The sequence below is a fragment of the Gracilinanus agilis genome, chromosome 6 (assembly GCF_016433145.1).
Source record: "Gracilinanus agilis isolate LMUSP501 chromosome 6, AgileGrace, whole genome shotgun sequence".
NCBI lineage: Eukaryota > Metazoa > Chordata > Mammalia > Didelphimorphia > Didelphidae > Gracilinanus > Gracilinanus agilis.
In genome coordinates this window covers 229,484,811-229,501,556 of record NC_058135.1, presented here as the reverse complement: position 1 = coordinate 229,501,556, position 16,746 = coordinate 229,484,811, and the positions used below count along the sequence as shown (strand labels likewise).

The 16,746-nt window shown below is 43.3% G+C and overlaps 1 protein-coding gene across 6 annotated transcripts in view; it reads left to right on the top strand.

Annotated features, from left to right (window-relative positions):
- Positions 1–16,746, top strand: part of PPFIBP2 (PPFIA binding protein 2) — a 195,609-nt gene that overhangs the window by 60,359 nt on the left and 118,504 nt on the right. For all 6 annotated transcript variants that reach the window (XM_044680576.1, XM_044680573.1, XM_044680572.1 and 3 more), the window contains exon 3: positions 8,546–8,760. In XM_044680576.1, coding sequence (XP_044536511.1) covers positions 8,546–8,760 — 215 coding nt within the window. The remainder of the gene's footprint in view (positions 1–8,545; positions 8,761–16,746) is intronic.

Below are 16,746 nucleotides of genomic sequence, written 5' to 3'. Positions count from 1 at the left end.
AGAAAGACAGTTGGGGAAGACAGCACCCGAAAGGAGGCAGAAGAGGGGTGGGAGACCCCAGGGGACAGCCAGGGTTGGGGGCATCATGTTCAGGGAGCAGAAAGCAGGGAAAGCAGCAGATGCAAAGGGGACGGGGCCGAAATCCCGTCTCTGGGCTCTATGAAGAAAGACTCGGGGGAGAGTCTGGTCAGTTTTGTCTGACTCAAAACCAGAGAACAATTTACAATCTCATGATCATGAAAAACAGCTTTGAAAGACTTACGGCAATGTGTTCAGTGCATTGACCCGCCACATTCTAAAGGCCTGCTGTTGAACCACAAGTGATAGTCTCAAGATCCCCAGTGAAACACATGCGTGACATTTGCCAAAGTGGGTATTTGTTTTGCATGTCTGATATATTTGTTTGATGGCTTTGGTTGGGGCAGGGGGAGCAGTTAGCAAAAGAGTTCCCCTCCCCCCCCAAAAAGGGAAAGAGGGTTATTAATTAACGTATTTTTTAGTGCATCGAAAAGAACAAAAGGAAAGAAACATAGATAAGCGGGACAGCTTTGAAAGTTAATTATTTAGCTTATTATATACATAAAAGGAAAAGCTAGCTCTGCTTAATAAAGACTTTTGGTTTCATTTTTTTTAATTCTCTGTCTTCTTTTCCCCAAAATGAAAATGGGCAAAGATATGGTCAAATGGTCATCAAAAGTTACAAACTGTTAACTATATGAAAGAATGCCTTACGTCATCCATAATAATAATAAAGAGAAGTGCATTTCAGAATAACACTGAAGTTTTACCTCACACTCAGCAAATTGGCAAAAATGTCCAATTATAGAAATAATCCCTGTTGGAGGAATTGTGAAAAGGTGAAAAAGGAAAAATTGTGAAAATCTGTTGGTGGAGCTATGAATTGGCCCAACCATCCTGATTTGGAATCACGTGAAGGTAATAACTAAAATATCCGTGCCCTTTGAGCCAGAGGTTCCATTTATAGGTATCTACTCCAGAGAGATCAATGATAAAAAAGGCCCAATATATTACAAAATATTTATAGAGGCACTTTTTGTAGTAGCAAAGAACTGGAAACAAAGTAGATGCTCCTCAGCCAATTACTTTGTTAATAATTAGCTAAAAAAGTTGCAATACATGGATGTAACAGAAGGTTACTGTGATGGAAGATATGGTGAATATAATGAATATTTAAAACATAGAAAAGATCTATATGTTGTTGTTCGTTCATGGCATGACCCCATTTGGGGTTTTCTTGGCACAGATACTGGAGTGTTTTGCCATTTCCTTCTCCAGCTCATTTTACAGATGAGGAAACTGAGGCAAACAGAGTTAAATGGCTTGCTATAGGTCAGATAGCTAAGAAGTGATTGAGGCCCAATTTTAACTAGATGTGTGACCCTGGGCAAGTCATTTAACCTCTGATTGCTGGACAAAAGGACCCATTGGAGAAGGAAGATACGCCACTCCAATGTCCTTGCCAAGAAAACCCCACGGATAGGTAGCTATGGTACAACTGTAGTGTGGGACAGGACAGAAAAACTTCTTGACTCCAGGCCAGGATCTCTATCTCCTTTGACACCTAGCTCCCCAAAGAGTGACATAGATGGGCCCAGAATGAAGGTTATTGATGGTTATTACAATGCGAATGGAAAGAACAAAGCAATTAAAACTGAAATTTGTGAAATTATGAGGAAACCTCACAGAAGAGTTCTCACGCCTTTTTCTTACAGTTAGTTGGGCCAGTAGGTTAAAAGGAATTTGCTACAGGACAGAGTTTGTACTTGTGGGTAGGAATCCCGGAGGAAGGCAAAAACTCAGGCTCCGACTTCAGGGATCACACTTTGTAATGGGAGAGATAACATGCAAATAGCTATGACCATGCAGGGTGGGGAGGGTCTGATAGGCCTCTTGCTGTAGGTGGGATCAGAGTGGAATTTTGAAGGAAGTCCAGTCAGACAGAAGTCAGAGGTGAAGAGGGAGATCTCTTCAGCTATGGGGAACAGCCAGCACAAAGAGCCCAGGAGGAGGAATATGCCAGGTAATGTCAGATCTTCCTTTGGGGATGTGATGATGAACTGAACTCCCACAGCTGGGTAAGCTTTACTTTCTCATTCTGTTCTTACGTTCAATTCAACAGCAAATTGAATTGACATTTTCTGCATCTGAAAAATGAATCTCTGCTTTCTGGCCTTCCAGTAGAATTGACCCATCAGATTTCTCCCTAATACTGACACCTCAGATGGAGTCCTAGCCCTTGGCCTGGTGAACTAACTTTCTTCCCTGGGCCAGCAGCTTCTCTGATTAATGAAATCCCGTCCTGCTTTCTAAAGTTGCCTCTTACTGACTTCCAACTTCGGCCACCAGCACCTAGTTCCTCTGTTCTCTTACTACCCTTAATCCCCAGTCGCCTTGTTAAACAAATTAGGTGCCTCATGCAGGGGGCATTAACTGTTTGGCAGGTTCCTGCTAGCCCTGGTACCCTTTCCCAGGGAGTAGGCCCATAGGTGGACTGCTCAGGGGCACAGTGGTTAGAGAGCCAGGCCTGGAGTCTGGGAATCTCATCTTCCTAAGTTCAAATCTGGCCTCAGGCACTCACAGTATGAGCTTGGACAAGTCTCTAATCCATGTTGGCCTCACTTTCTTTCTTCATCTGTAAAATGAGCTGGAGAAGAAAATACAAATGACTGCAATATCTTTTCCAAAAAAAACAAAAAGGAGTCCTGAAGGGAAAGACATAACTAAACAAATGCTTATGCCTTGGCTTTCAGTAACCCCTCTCATACTACCTTTACCTGTTACAAAAGGAAACAAATTCTGAATTTTTCTACTCAGAAGTATAGAAATATAATGAGATTAATTTATTTCAGTTAGATAGTATTTTTATTAATCAAGTTTCCCATCCTTTTTTTAAACCCTTACCTTCCATCTTAGAATCAATAATGTGTATTGGCTCCGAGGCAGAAGAGTGGTAAGGGGCTAGGCCAGGGGTCGGCAACGTATGGCTCTTGAGCCATATCTGGCTCTTTTGAGGGCCAGATATGGCTCTTTCTGCAGGAGCCATAAAGTCAATTTTTTTTTCAGGCACTGTTACAGGAGCGGCACTATGAGCACTGTACGGCTCTCACGAAATTACATTTTAAAAAATGTGGCGTTTATGGCTCTCATGGCCAAAAAGGTCGCCCCATCCACTTTCATGTCTCCTTCTGCAAGCCAGAGACCCCATGATCTTGGGCTTTACATCTGCCGCTTATGTATTTTCCTCTGACATGTCTAGGATACTGAGAGGAGAGGTTTCTCTACTGAAGTGTTCCTGAAATTTAGCCTGGCTTTCTTGTCCTTCAGTGGTGTCTGACTCTTCCTGACCCCATTTGGGGTTTTCTTGGCACAGATACTGGAATGATTTGCCATTTCATTCTCCAGTGCATTTTACAGATGAGGAAAGTGAGGCAAGCAGGGTTAAGTGACTGGCCCAGGGTAAAACAGCTGATAAATGTCTGAGGCTAGTTTTGAACTCAGGAAAAGGAAGGAGTCTTCCCAAATCCAAACCACCTGGTCTGTCAACTGAGCCACTGGCTGCTTTTATCTGGCTACTAAAGTTTCACTAAAGCATTGATCTGAGTGGACTCATGATGAACATGTTACCTACCCCACCTCCTGAAGTTGGTAAAGAATGAGACATAAACTTTGGGCTAGCACCATTGGGGGATTTTGTTTTTCTTCACTGAGTATTTGTTACATAGATTTTACCAGGGAAGTTAGAGGGACAGGAGAGTTAAGGGGAAAGGCTAGAGGTAGTCTTTCTACCACTACATACCCCACCCCCCCAAAAAAAAAACATAGAAAGAAAAAGTCATTGGAGTATTATTTAATTCACAGAAAAGAACAAGAAGACATTCAGAAGGAATCACAGACAAAGAGAGCTTTGAGTGTCTAATATATGATATAGTAAATTTTATTTTTTAATTAACCAACATTGGTTTCTCTCCTACCAAAAAACCCAAAAACCTTTGAAATAAATGTGTAGGAAAATATTAATATTGTACTATGCAGTTTGTGTGAGGGTATACGGTATAATAGAATGGCATCGTAGGCCTATTATGCCAGCCAGCACTTATTAAAAACCTATCTACTGAATAGAAATGCTGGTTTCTATCCCCTGATCAATGGATGAGTAATGTAAAAAAAAAAAATTTACATCCAATTATTAAAAAAAACATTGTACTATGTATTCTGGCAGAAAGAAACTTACTGAATTGAACATTAATCTATAGCCAAGCCATTTCTAGTTTAAAGAGATATAGACAAAATATGATATTCCCCCCCATGCCCTCTTAACATGTCTCTCTGCCCCAAGTCCATTTCTAGGAATCTTGAATAAGGAAAAAAGACCATAATATAGTATAATATTGTTTGGGGTTAACATTTGGGAATTACTCTTCTCCAAACAAGATTACTTCTTGAACCACTCCCCTCTTGGACTCTCCTGGATTTCATCCCTGAGATCAATATCTTAACCTTGAATGAAAAAGGGGACCCTGCTTCTAGTGGGTGGGAGAGACCGAGATCTTATCTAGGCTAGACAAGATTTGGTTATCACACTTCATTCCTTTCCAAATTATAAATGGAGGCTTAGCTTTTGTTCTATCCACTTCTCCAAAGGGAAAAATCTGGGAGGGGTTTTAACTTGGAAAAATAGTCCTTCTTATTACTAGGGAAACCAAAAAAGGGATTGTTGAGTTTTTATACATATAATTTAAAATTAATAAATTAAATAAAAAATGTTAATGAATAAGGAGATGTGTATGTGAGCGAATGAGTGAATGAAGCACAAAATTCTCACTTTGGCCACATCCAAAATTGTGATTTATTCTGCATAGATCTGACTCATCTCTTCACTAGCTGGAAGTGAAAATCATTCTGCACCGTGTGTCCTGCTTGGTGTTTGCACTAAGAGAGCTCTCTTCCAAGTATAAAAGTATGCTATAGCTAATGGAGATTTAGTTTCATTTATTCAATTAACCCTTATTAAACCTCTGCTATGTGCCAGGCACTGTGCCAAGCACTAGGGTTACAAGAAAGGGGTAAAAGACAGCCCCTGCCCTCAAAGAGTTTACAGGAGACAACATGTAAACAAATACAGACAAAGCAAGCCATAGACAGAATAAATAGAAAATATATAAAAGAGGGAAAACACTGGAATTAAGAGGCATTAAGAAAGACTTCCTGTAAAAGGTAGCATTTTAAATGGGACTTAAAGGAAGCTGGGGAGGTCAAGGGTCAGGGGGGAACAACCAGAGAAAACACCCAGTCAAGAGATGGAGTATCTTTTTTTTTTTTTTTAAACCCTTAACTTTTGTGTATTGACTTATAGGTGGAAGATTGGTAAGGGTAGGCAATGGGGGTCAAGTGACTTGCCCAGGGTCACACAGCTGGGAAGTGTCTGAGGCCGGATTTGAACCTAGGACCTCCTGTCCTTAGGCCTGACTCTCAATCCACTGAGCTACCCAGCTGCCCCCAAGATGGTTTATCTTATCTTGTTCATGGAACAGCCAGGAGGTCAGTGTCAAAACTGATAAATAGGGATGAGTAATTCATGGTTTTATATATGCTTCTATCTTTTTGTCAAATGATGTCTTCCCTAACAGGGAGAGGGGAGGGAGGGAGAGAGTTAATAAACTAATTTTTTTTAAGTACATGTAGAGGAGGAAGGTTTAAGAAGACTGGAAAGGTAGGAGGGAGCCAGATTATGAAGGGCTTTGAACTCTAAACAGAGAGTTTTGTATTTGCTCCTGAGGCAATAGGGAGCCCCTGGAGTTTATAGAGTAGAGGATTGACACAATCAGACCTGAATTTTAGGAAAATCACTAGCTGCTGAAAGGAGAAGGAATTAAGAGTGGGGAGAGACTTGAGGCAGGCAGACAGGCCTCCTCCCTCCCCAAACTGACCAGTTGCAATAATCAAGGCCAAACTAGAGGGCTGGCCATGTCAGCAGAGAGGGCAGCACATTTGGGAGACAGGCCTTGGCAAGTGCATGGATATGAGGACCACAGGGAGGCTTCTGGGAGGAAGGACTAGGAGCACAGTAGGGCATTGTTCCCTGCTGTAATAGGGAAGGCAGGAGTGGGGAACAGTTTAGGTGGAAAGACAATGAATCATGGTAGGTGTATGTATAATTAGAAAGTTTTTGTGTCATCTAGTGAAGTAAAATATTTACTGAGCACAGGCTATATAATTTGACATAGAATATCAAGGTGAAAGCTTTAGTGGATTAATCTTTTCAAACACACTGATTTTTGTAAAAGGGACTTGGTTTAAAGTACCATAAATAGTATTAAAATATCTCTTTAAAAAAAAAGAAAGACAATGAGATCTGTTTGGGACATACAGTAGGGCCCTGGATCCAAGAGGGAGACTTTCTCAGACCTCCTGCAGAAAGCAAGCACGTGCTAACTAACCCCTTACACGGACACGGGCCTCCCCCCACTCCGCCGCTCCTGCCCCTCAGCTTGGTACTCTATGATGCCCCCCCAAAAAATAGTGTAAAAAAAGTGAAAGCAAGAGACCTGCCAGCTGGGAGCCTTAGTGGCAGTTCAAGGTGTCTGAAAGGCCTTTGGAGATGTCAGATTGGAAGTCAGCCGAGAGCCTGGGCCAGGAAGGGGAGGTCTGAGTATCTTCAGCATTGAGAGGGTCATCCAGTCCATGGGAGCTGATGAGATCCGCCAGGTGAAGCAGTAGAGGGGGAGGAGGCCAGAGGGAGGGCCTGTGCTGGAGGAGGCTCCATTCACAGTCCTCTTTAGCACTTCAGTGTATACAGAAATGCTCAGCAGTAACTATCTTTTGTTTCCATAATGTTTAGCACAGTCCTTGGCACATAGTAGACTCTTTTTCACCTTTAAAAAACACCCAAAAAAAAACCCAAAAAACCTTGCCTCAGTATTAGTCACAAGGCAGAAGAGCAGTAAGAGCTAGGCAATAAGGGTTACGTGACTTGCCCAAGATCACACAGCTCAGAAACATCTGATGCCAGATTTTGAACCCATGACCTTTTTTATCTCTGAACCTGGCTATCTACTAAGCCACCCAGCTGCCCCTCATAGAGTAGGTGCTTAGTAAATGTTTATTAACTGACAACCAGTTGTTAAGTTCAGAATGAAAAAAAAACTTTTTTTTTTAAATAAAGATGAAAAAGTAGTGATTCTGAGGGGCTGCTGTGAGGATTTGTGTCTTAGAATAAATAGAGCATTTATTAGGCACTTACTATGAGCTTTGATCTGTCTCCTGGAGATACAAAAGAGCTTATGTTTTGTTTTGTTTTTAAACCCTTACCTTCTGTCTTGGAGTCAATACTGTGTATAGGCTCCAAGGCAGAAGAGTGGTAAGGGTAGGCAATGGGGGTCAAGTGACTTGCCCAGGGTCACACAGCTGGGAAGTGTCTGAGGCCAAATTTGAATTTAGGACCTCCCGTCTTTAGGCCTGACTCTCAATCCACTGAGCTACCCAGCTGCCCCCAGAGCTTTTGTTCTAATGGAGAAAATACACAAAATACACAAAAATCTGAAAAAGTCCCATGGTCCTCAGGATACTGTAAAGTGTTTAATGATAATATCATTTCCAAGGGAAAAAATATCTTATCATTTTCTGATGGGGGCAGCAGGTAAGTGGCCCAATGGATAGAACACCGAGCTTGTAAATCAGGAAGACCTGAGTTCACATCTAGCCTCAGATGCTAGCTCTATGACCTTGGGGAAATGTTTGCCTCAGTTTCTTCATCTGTAAAATGGGGATGTTAATAGCACCCAGCTCCCAAGGCTGTTTTGAGGATCAAATGAGATAAAGTGCTTCACTCAGTGCCTGAAATATAGTAAGTGCTATGTAAATGCTTATTATTATCATCATTTATGATGTTGAACCATTTGATGAGGACTTTGGTGGCAAGAACTTTTTTCCTGAATCTTCAGTAACCATGGCAATGACACCTGCTGGAGGAGTCATCGGGCTGCATCTCCAAAGGGTTTGTTTCCCAAGATGGCAGCCAAGGGCGATGGGCTAGAAGTGTTGCTATTCCCAAGACTCTTGTGCTCTCTGCCATGGGCTGTCTCCTAAGAGTTTGAGGAAATGGTGGTCAAGGTGGTCTTGGTGACTTGCCTTGCCAGGTGGATGCCGCCTTCATTCTCTCCTCTGCCAACCCCACCCTCCAAATATCTTTCTGCTTCAGCTAAGCTGGCAGGCTGTGTGTATGGCCCCCCGGATGATGACTGTGAAGGCTGGGCTAGAAGTAATCATGGGAATGAGGGGTTGCTCTCATACTATAGTATATCCCAGATCTAGACTCTCAGTCTTGGACAATTCTTAAGAAGTGACTCCTTTTGGGCAAGACTCAGAAAAAGTCCTTACTTTACCCAATTCCTTCTGGAATTATTATCTGGATTGAATCTTGGGAATGAGACTCCCTTGATGGCACTGATCATCCAGTTTTCAAGCGGATGTTTGTGTTCCTGTTCTGGCTGAGGGCTTCCATCTCATTCTGTCTCCTCTGTTCTAGGCACCAAATCGGCCGCTGAACACAGCAATGGCGCCTATGATGTTGGGCTGCCCTCCCAATCCCCGTACATCAACATGTTCCCAGTACTTCATCTCGTTGAGGATCTGAGGCTGTCACTAGAGATGCTGGGGGATCCAAAAGAGAAAGAGACCCTCCGGACTCAGATCCCAGAGCCCACTGCAGCCTACATAAAGGAGTGGCTTGAGGGAAATCTGGTGAGTATTTGTAACATCCTGGGAGCCGCTGTGTGGGCAGGAAAAACTGTCTTGGCCATTGTGTGCCAAGAGGCCAGGCATGCCACTTGACTGGAATTACTAATTGCATTGTGTGTGTGTGGGGCGGGGGGCGGAATTGGGGAAACGTATGGGAGATTTATTGAACATGAAAAAAAAATCATCTGACATCCCTGCCTAATCTGTGGCTTTTTTTCTTATTTTCTAGTTTCCCTCTTTCCTTATCCAACCTCTCTCCCCATATACAGTTCTCTTCTAAGTCTCTTTTAGTCCTCTCCCAGGCTTTAAACAGTCACCCAAATTTTCTGTATTTTTCCTTTCCTTTTCTCCTCTGCTAGTAAGCAGCAGTTCTCAGACTTTTCAGGATCTCAACTCCTTTACCCTTTTTTTTTAACCCTTACCTTCTGTTTTAGAATTAATACTATGTTAGTTCTAAGGCAGAAGAGTAGTAAGGACTAGGCAATATGAGGATTAAGTGACATGGCCAGGGTCACAAAACAAGGAAGTATCTGATGCCAGATTTGAACTCAAGACCTCCCATTTCCAGACCTAGGTGTCTATTCACAGAGCCGCCTAGCTGCCATCTCAACCCCTTATACCAATGGTTCTCAGACTTTTTTGGCCTTCCGCCCCCTTTCCAGAAAAAATATTACTTAGCAGCCCCTGTCACATACTATCACCCGCCCCTTACAGTTATTCACCACCTCCAAATGCACCTGTGGCCATCACCGCTTTCCTGGAGCTGCAGCACCCACCAGGGGGCAGTGGCGCCCACTTTGGGAATCACTGCTTTATACCCTTAAAAACATTAAGGATCCCAGAGAGCTTTTGTTTGTGCTGCAAATATCTACTAATGTTTACCATATAATTTTTTAAGTATTTATGAATGGAGTTTAAATAGTAATAAGCCATTACTCATTAACATAAATAACATTTTTATTTAAAAGAATGATTTTTTTTAAATAGTGAGAGGAGAGATTGTTTTATTTTTGCAGATCTCTTTAATGTCTGGCATAGTAGAAGATAAGATAGTTGTATTCTTATCTGCTCATTATCAGTTGTTGTAGTTTGCCGTTTTGGTTGAAATATATGAAGAGAATCTAGTCTCACACAGAGAAGTAGTTGGAAAGGGGAAGAATACTTAATAGGGAAATAGCTTCTTATTTTTAGCTTGCTGACCCCCTGAAAGGGGCGTGAGAACTCCTGGCCTATCAAATGGTATACTCTTCCTTCCAAGAAAAGGAGTAAACCTTCCTTTCAAGATAAAAAGTGGGTGGGTGGATAGATAGACAGGCAGATGGATGGATGGATGGATGGATGGATGGATGGATGGATGGGTGGGTAGATGTTGGTTTACCTCTGGAACAGAGCTCTGTATCTAATAGCATCCAATTAGCATCTGATTCTAATTCACTTCTAATTTACAGATCTTTCTCATTAACCTAAATTGACTCTTCTCTGTCCTCCATCTTACTCTGTCTATCTGATCCCCATAATTAGCGTCAAACCAGAACACTATTATCTGCATCCAGCATGTCCTTAGCAAGCATGATTATAGGAAAGAACGCTGGGTTTAGAGTCAGGAAATTTGGGTTCAAGTCTTGGTTCCAGCACATTCTCTCACAGTTTTTTAACAGATGTAACAACTGAAGCCTGGAAAGGTTTAATGGCATGTCCAAAGTCACATGGATAGGAAATAGTGTGTCAGAATTCAAACTGAGATCCTCTGAACCCAGAATCATTATGGTTTCCACTTTACCACTTTCCTGATCTCTTATCTCCTGAGGAACCTGCTGGTGGGGACAGAATTCATTGAGATATTTCTGAATCCTGTTTGTCGGCTCCTATTGGGTCACACCTCCTCTTACTAGAAAGTGGGGAAAGGGAGCTTTCGGGAAAGCCGCCTTTCCGGTTAGCTCTGAATGCAGCCACAGTTGTTGCTAAATATTTTAGGAGAAGAGTGACTAGAAAGCTCTCCCTGAGAAAACAGGTGATCCTATCTGTGTTAAATATTTATGCCTGGTGACTGGCCGAAGCTCCCTTGCCCTGAAGCTCTTCTCCCAGGTCCCTAGATTTTACTCCAGACTCCTTCGGTTTCTCCATGATCTTCTCTCAGGACTCTGTAGAGAGATGTGAAGGATTGCGGGGGTTGCGGGGTTCTTTCCTGGCTGAAGAGAAGTCTGAAGTCTTATCGGGCACATGAGGCTGCCTTGCTTAATTCAAAACATCTTTGCCTCAGCGTCATGCTGCCCAGTCTATCCTCACTGTGTCCAAAAAAGCCAAGTGAATATTTTCCTATGCAGATCCATTGAGAGACCTTTAATTCTAGCAAACAAAAAAAAAAAATGCAAATCCATTTGCCAAATGGAAAAGAAAGGAGTTTTAAAAAATGTGGGGGAAGAAAGAGCTGCTTTATGATTCATGAAATGTGACTCTTGAGCCTTCTTCTGCCAACCAGGAAATACTGGTGAAGAGATGCTGTTTTTCTGGGGCAATCTTCCCTTCTATACAGCAGAAGAAGATTTCAGAGATCAGACACTGCCTTTTCCCAAGCAAAAGTGGGGTAGTTGGTTTGTGGCAGAGGTTGGAAGCAGAGCCCTGGAATGGCAGAGGGCTGGAGAGTGGCCTTGTGCACTGGCCTCCTCTCCCCTGAGCCTGTGTCATCATGGCAGTGTGTCTACCCAGCTGTCTGTTGGGTTGCTTCCCTCTCATTGGTTCTGATGCAGTAGGTGTTAGAGGCCGCTGGAGGGGGCAGGGACAGAAGAGGAAGCAGCTCGGGCTCCCTGCTGCCTCCACCAAAGGCCGATGTCCTTCTAACTATCGTCCCGGGACATTACTCTTCCTTCCTGCAGTTGCCTTCAGAAATTTGGGGGTAAAACCCTGAAAATAACCATTTCAGTCAGATTTGGTATTTTGTCAGGAAGAAGGGCATACGAGTGTGCATGTTCCTTTTCATCCTACAAATAGTGTGAGCAAATAATAACTGGTATTTCTGTGGTTCTTGGAAGTGTGCAAATTATTTTACCTATGGTACCTCCTTTGAGCCTCAGTGTAACCTGTGGCAGATAGAAGGACAAGAATCAGAAGAGCTACCATTTATTTAGCACTTACTATGCGCCAGGTACTTTACGATCTTTTGATCCTCACAACTGTCCTGGGAGGGAGCCACTATTATCCCCATGGTACAGATGAGGAAACTGAGGCCAGCAGTGGTTCAGCGACTTGGCCAGAATCAAACAGCTGGTAAATATCTGGGATCTCATTAGAACTCAGCGCCCAGAGCTCTATGCATAGCACCACGTAGCAGCCTCTGGGGCTGTGCTTTCACTGGTATAAGGAGAAACTCCCTCTGCCAGGGCTGGTATTTGTGGCTGCTCTTCAGTGACTCTCAGTGACCCCGTTCAGTGTTTTCTTGGCACAGATCCTGGGGTGGTTTGCCATTTGTTTCCTTCTCTAGCTCATTTTACAGATGAAGAAACTGAGGCAGACAGGGTTAAATGACTTGCCATGGGTCACACAGCTAGCATCTGGGGCCAGATGTGAACCCAGGAAGAGGAATCTTCTTAACTCCAGCACTGGCACTCTCCACCTCGCTACTCAATGACAGTGTTCTCCTCTGCAATTGATAATAATAACGTGCGCCTGGGAGAAGGGGCCGGTCATGTCGGTGATGGGTTTAGAGCCGGGGAGGTCTCTGAAGTTGGAATACACGTAGATATGTGTGTCCAAATCTACAAAGGAGTAGTTCTATGTCTTAGTCTGAGAGTGACTCGGCCAGGGTCACACAGCCAGTGAAGGCCAGAGGCAGGACTTGAATCCAGATCATTCTAGCTCTGAGGCTGGTTCTCTGTCCACTCTGCCATGGAGCCTGTTTTGGCAATATAGTGTGTAAATAGAGAACACTACGGCAAAAAGACCTGGAACTCTCAGCCTCCGGTCTCTCATCTGTGTTGTTGTTTTTTAAGTCATTAAAAATAATAGTGATGATAATAATACATACCTTCTGTGAGGGCCAAATGAGATCATGGAATTATAATAACTAGCATTTATAAAATACTTTACTGCCTGCCAATGTTTTGCCTGGGTTATCACTCGATCCTTTACAAACAACTGTGAGGTGGGTGCTTTTATTTCCATTTCTTAAAAGCCTTCCATCTTAGAATTGATAGTATTGGTTCCAAGGCAGATCATCAGTAAGAGCTAAACAGTTTGGGGTCACACAGGAGGAAGTGTGTCAGGCCTTACTATCACACCCATTTTACAGATGGTTGACTTGTCCAGTCATACACCTGGGCCCAGCACTCGTAAGCACACTGCCTTCCCAGGGGGTAGAGAGCTCTTCTGAGTAATGTTTGTAACAGCTCACGGAGTTAACAGTGTGTGCGTTCCTGCCCCCATTTTAGAAACTGAGGTTCAGAGAGGGAACCTACCCTTGTAGGTAGATGGTGAATAGAAGAAATCGGATTTGAACCACTCTACAGTCAGAGTATCTGGGTTCAAACCCCATCTCTGAAACCACTTATATATCTTTGAACTAATCACTCAACCTCCCTGGGCCTCAGCTTCTTTATCCATAAAATGAAGTGGCCAGCCTAGAGGGCTTCTGAGGACCTGGGATGCCATGCTCACTGCCCATTATGCCACACTTCCTCTCAACAACAGAAAGAAAAAGGCTCCGAATGGGAATGCCTGGGCTGGCTAACCATGAGTGTCTGGGCCTGGTAGAAGGGGCCAGTTGTGTTGGTGATGGCTTTAGAGCAAGAGTTCTTAACCCGAGATCTGTGAAGCTGTGATACGTGAAGATACATGCGTCCGTGTATACATTTATGATATGCATGGATGTATTTGTTGTGTGTATATATCTGATAACTTTATTGTTTAAATATTTTTAATTTTTTTACTTTCAGTTCCCCATTCTCTCCTCCCACCATTGAAAAGGCAAAGAAATATGATATCCAATTTTTAATTAAACTTGTCAATTAAGATCATTGTATTTCATTGGAATTGGGTTTCTGCGTTATTTTATGTATTTAAAAACATTCTGGGCTCCACCAGATTACTAAAGACACACACACAAAAAAAGATTTAGAACTCTTTGGTTTTGAGGTAGAAAATAGAAAGGTCCTGGACAAGTCCATGGTAAATGACATTCAAAGAACCTCCATCAGCTTCATTTCCCCACCCTTGATGTTGCTGTGAGGATGACAATGCATCTAAAGCAGTGACAGGCAAACTTTTTAAAGAGGGGCCAAAGGAAAGGAAATGCTCGTCTGTCAGTCTGTTTCTAAGGCAACTCTTTCGAAGTTTCATTGTATTGTATCCCATTCATTGCATTCGTCAGATTAGGAATAAATGTCGCAGGGCCGGATAGAACATTTCAGGGGGCTGCATCTGGTCCACAGGGGCCGTAGTTTGCCCATCACTGATCTAAACCAAGAAGGCTTTAGAGACATTTGCAGAGGGTGCACAGTTCCCATAAAGGAGAGTTTCATTAATTACAAATTTAGTGAATTTTGATTTTTTTCCCCCCAAGGAAATTCCAGGAACTCTTACCCAACTGGCTCAATCTTCTGGCCATCTTCCCTGGCCCATCTTTCTTTGGGCACACCCAAGTGTGGGCGTCCTGTAAAGGTTCTGTCCTTACTCAATCTTCACCCGTCTCTCAACACGCATTGAAAAATCTCATTCTCTTCCTTAGATTCAATTATTACCGCCAGGCAGGTGATTTCTTAAATCTCCATGTCCATCCTCGATCTCTGATGCAGAATCTTTGCTCCTTCTCCAAAAACCTTCAGGAGTTTCCTGTGGCCTGCAGGATAAGATTCAAACTCTTCCACTCAGTATTTTGTTTAAAATCTTACCAACAGTACTAAGCATTGATTCCACAGCAGAATAGTGGTCAAGGCTAGGCAGTGGGGATCAAGTGACTTGCTCAGGGTCACACAGCGAGGAATGATCATTTGATTTTTGATCATACCTTTGATCATATCTTTTGATCAAACCAAAAATTTGGTTTGAATGATACCAAGCCTGGCACTCTATCCATTCTGCTACTTAGCTGCCCCTCTTCCACTTCGTATTTAAGGCCTTTAACTTGGCTTCCTATCCTTACTTCCCTTCATGCATTCTCCATTCTAGTCAGACCATACCAACCGCTTCTCCATTTCTGCCTTCCCTCTGCTCCATGTCCGGATTGCTCTTCCTCCTCATCTCTGCCCTTGAACTCCTCTTCCTTCAAAGGCCTCGTCCAGGGGCCAACCAGTCTTGAGGAGACCTCAGATATCTGATGTTGAAAGTGAGCTCTCCCTCCTTGGCCCTCATCTAGCATTTTGGATCTTCCCTTCTCCTTTAGGACATCTTCTCTTATTTCATATGTGGGGCACAGTGGGTAGAAAGCTAGCTTCAGAGCCAGGATAACCTGGGTTCATGTCCCCCCTGTGACACAGAGTGACTGAGCACCCTGGGGCCCATCACTTCACCTCAGTGCTCTAGGAAACTCCTTAAGACTAACGTTGCTTCATTGGTAGAGGGAATTTCCTCATCATCAGTCCCTATGCCAGCCAGCTCACAGGTCTACTCTCTGTCTTAGACTTATTTCCATATGTGTCATATTTTCCTCATTAGAGTGTAAGTACCTTAAGGGCAGAAAATATGTCCTTTCATCTTTGTATCCTCAGGGACTTCCAGTTCGCACAGAGTAGGCATTAAATAAAGAGGTGTGAAAGAAGGCGGGCTCCTCTCTAACAAAGCCCTGAAGATGAGGTGAGGACAAATGCCCATAAAGGACTAAGAATGGGGCCAGGAGGAAGGAGGATGCCCATAAAGGACTAAGGATGTGGCCAGGAGGAAGACGTAAACCCTAGCCATTTTCTCAGCTCTTTGTTGCTGGGAGCCCTGTGGAGGAAGAAGGAGGGAGAACCAGGGTGAAGCCAGAACAGTTTACAAGGACTGCCTGTCTGCCTGCCTGCCTTCCTTCTCAGAGTCCCACGGGGTATGGGCTGCACATGGACGGGAGAGTCCTCTCACATCTGCTGGAGGCATGGTTTTCCAGCCAGGACATGCAGCGGCAGCCACAGCAACACGATGAAGATAATACGGAATTCCACGATCAAGGACAGCAGGAGCAATTCTAGAAGAAGCTTTGCTCACCGTCAAACCTGATTCACAATCCTCCTACAGGCTGCTTTGCCAACTGGTTTACGGATTCCACTTTTGCAGCAAAATTGGTCATTCAAGGTTGTGAGTCTGGGAAACAAACATCGATTCTCCATGTCTTTGGGCAGGCAGGGTGGCATCATGGATAGTGTTCTGGTCTTCCGGTCAGGAAAAGCTAGTTTTCATATCCTGGCTCTGACACTTTACTATCTGTTGGACCTTGGACAAGTCAAATAATTGCTCTCAGCCTCAGTTTCCTCAATTGTAAAGTGGGCATAATAATAGCATTTACCTCACAAGCTCATCAGGAGAATCAAATAAGATAACCTATGGAGAGTGCTTTATAGACCTTACAGTGCTGTATCAATGTTAACCATTATTATTGGGAATTTCTCTGATTTCTATTGTTAGTTTATCTGGAAAATAGAGATAATACATCGATATCTCATGGTTGTTATGAGGCCAAAATAAGCTAATCTATGTAAAATGCTTTGCAAACCTTAAAGTTCTATGTCAACACAAGTTATTATTACTTTTCTCAAAGGGGATACATCAGCAGGACTTTCAGGAATGATTGGCAGTCAAGGTGATAAAAAGTGCCTTTCCCTCTTCCCTCCTTCTCAGTGCACCCACCAGATTTATTCAGGTTTTTCTCAAGGCCAGGGGACCCTGCAGATCCACCCAGAGGCTGGGATGAGACTGCCGTCCCGATTATACACGGATGTTTGGCCATTCATAACGAGCAGACTGGTAGAAGGGGTCAAAGTTCGAGGCTTTAGAGTTGAGCTCAGAACCCAGGTGATAGGTCAGAAG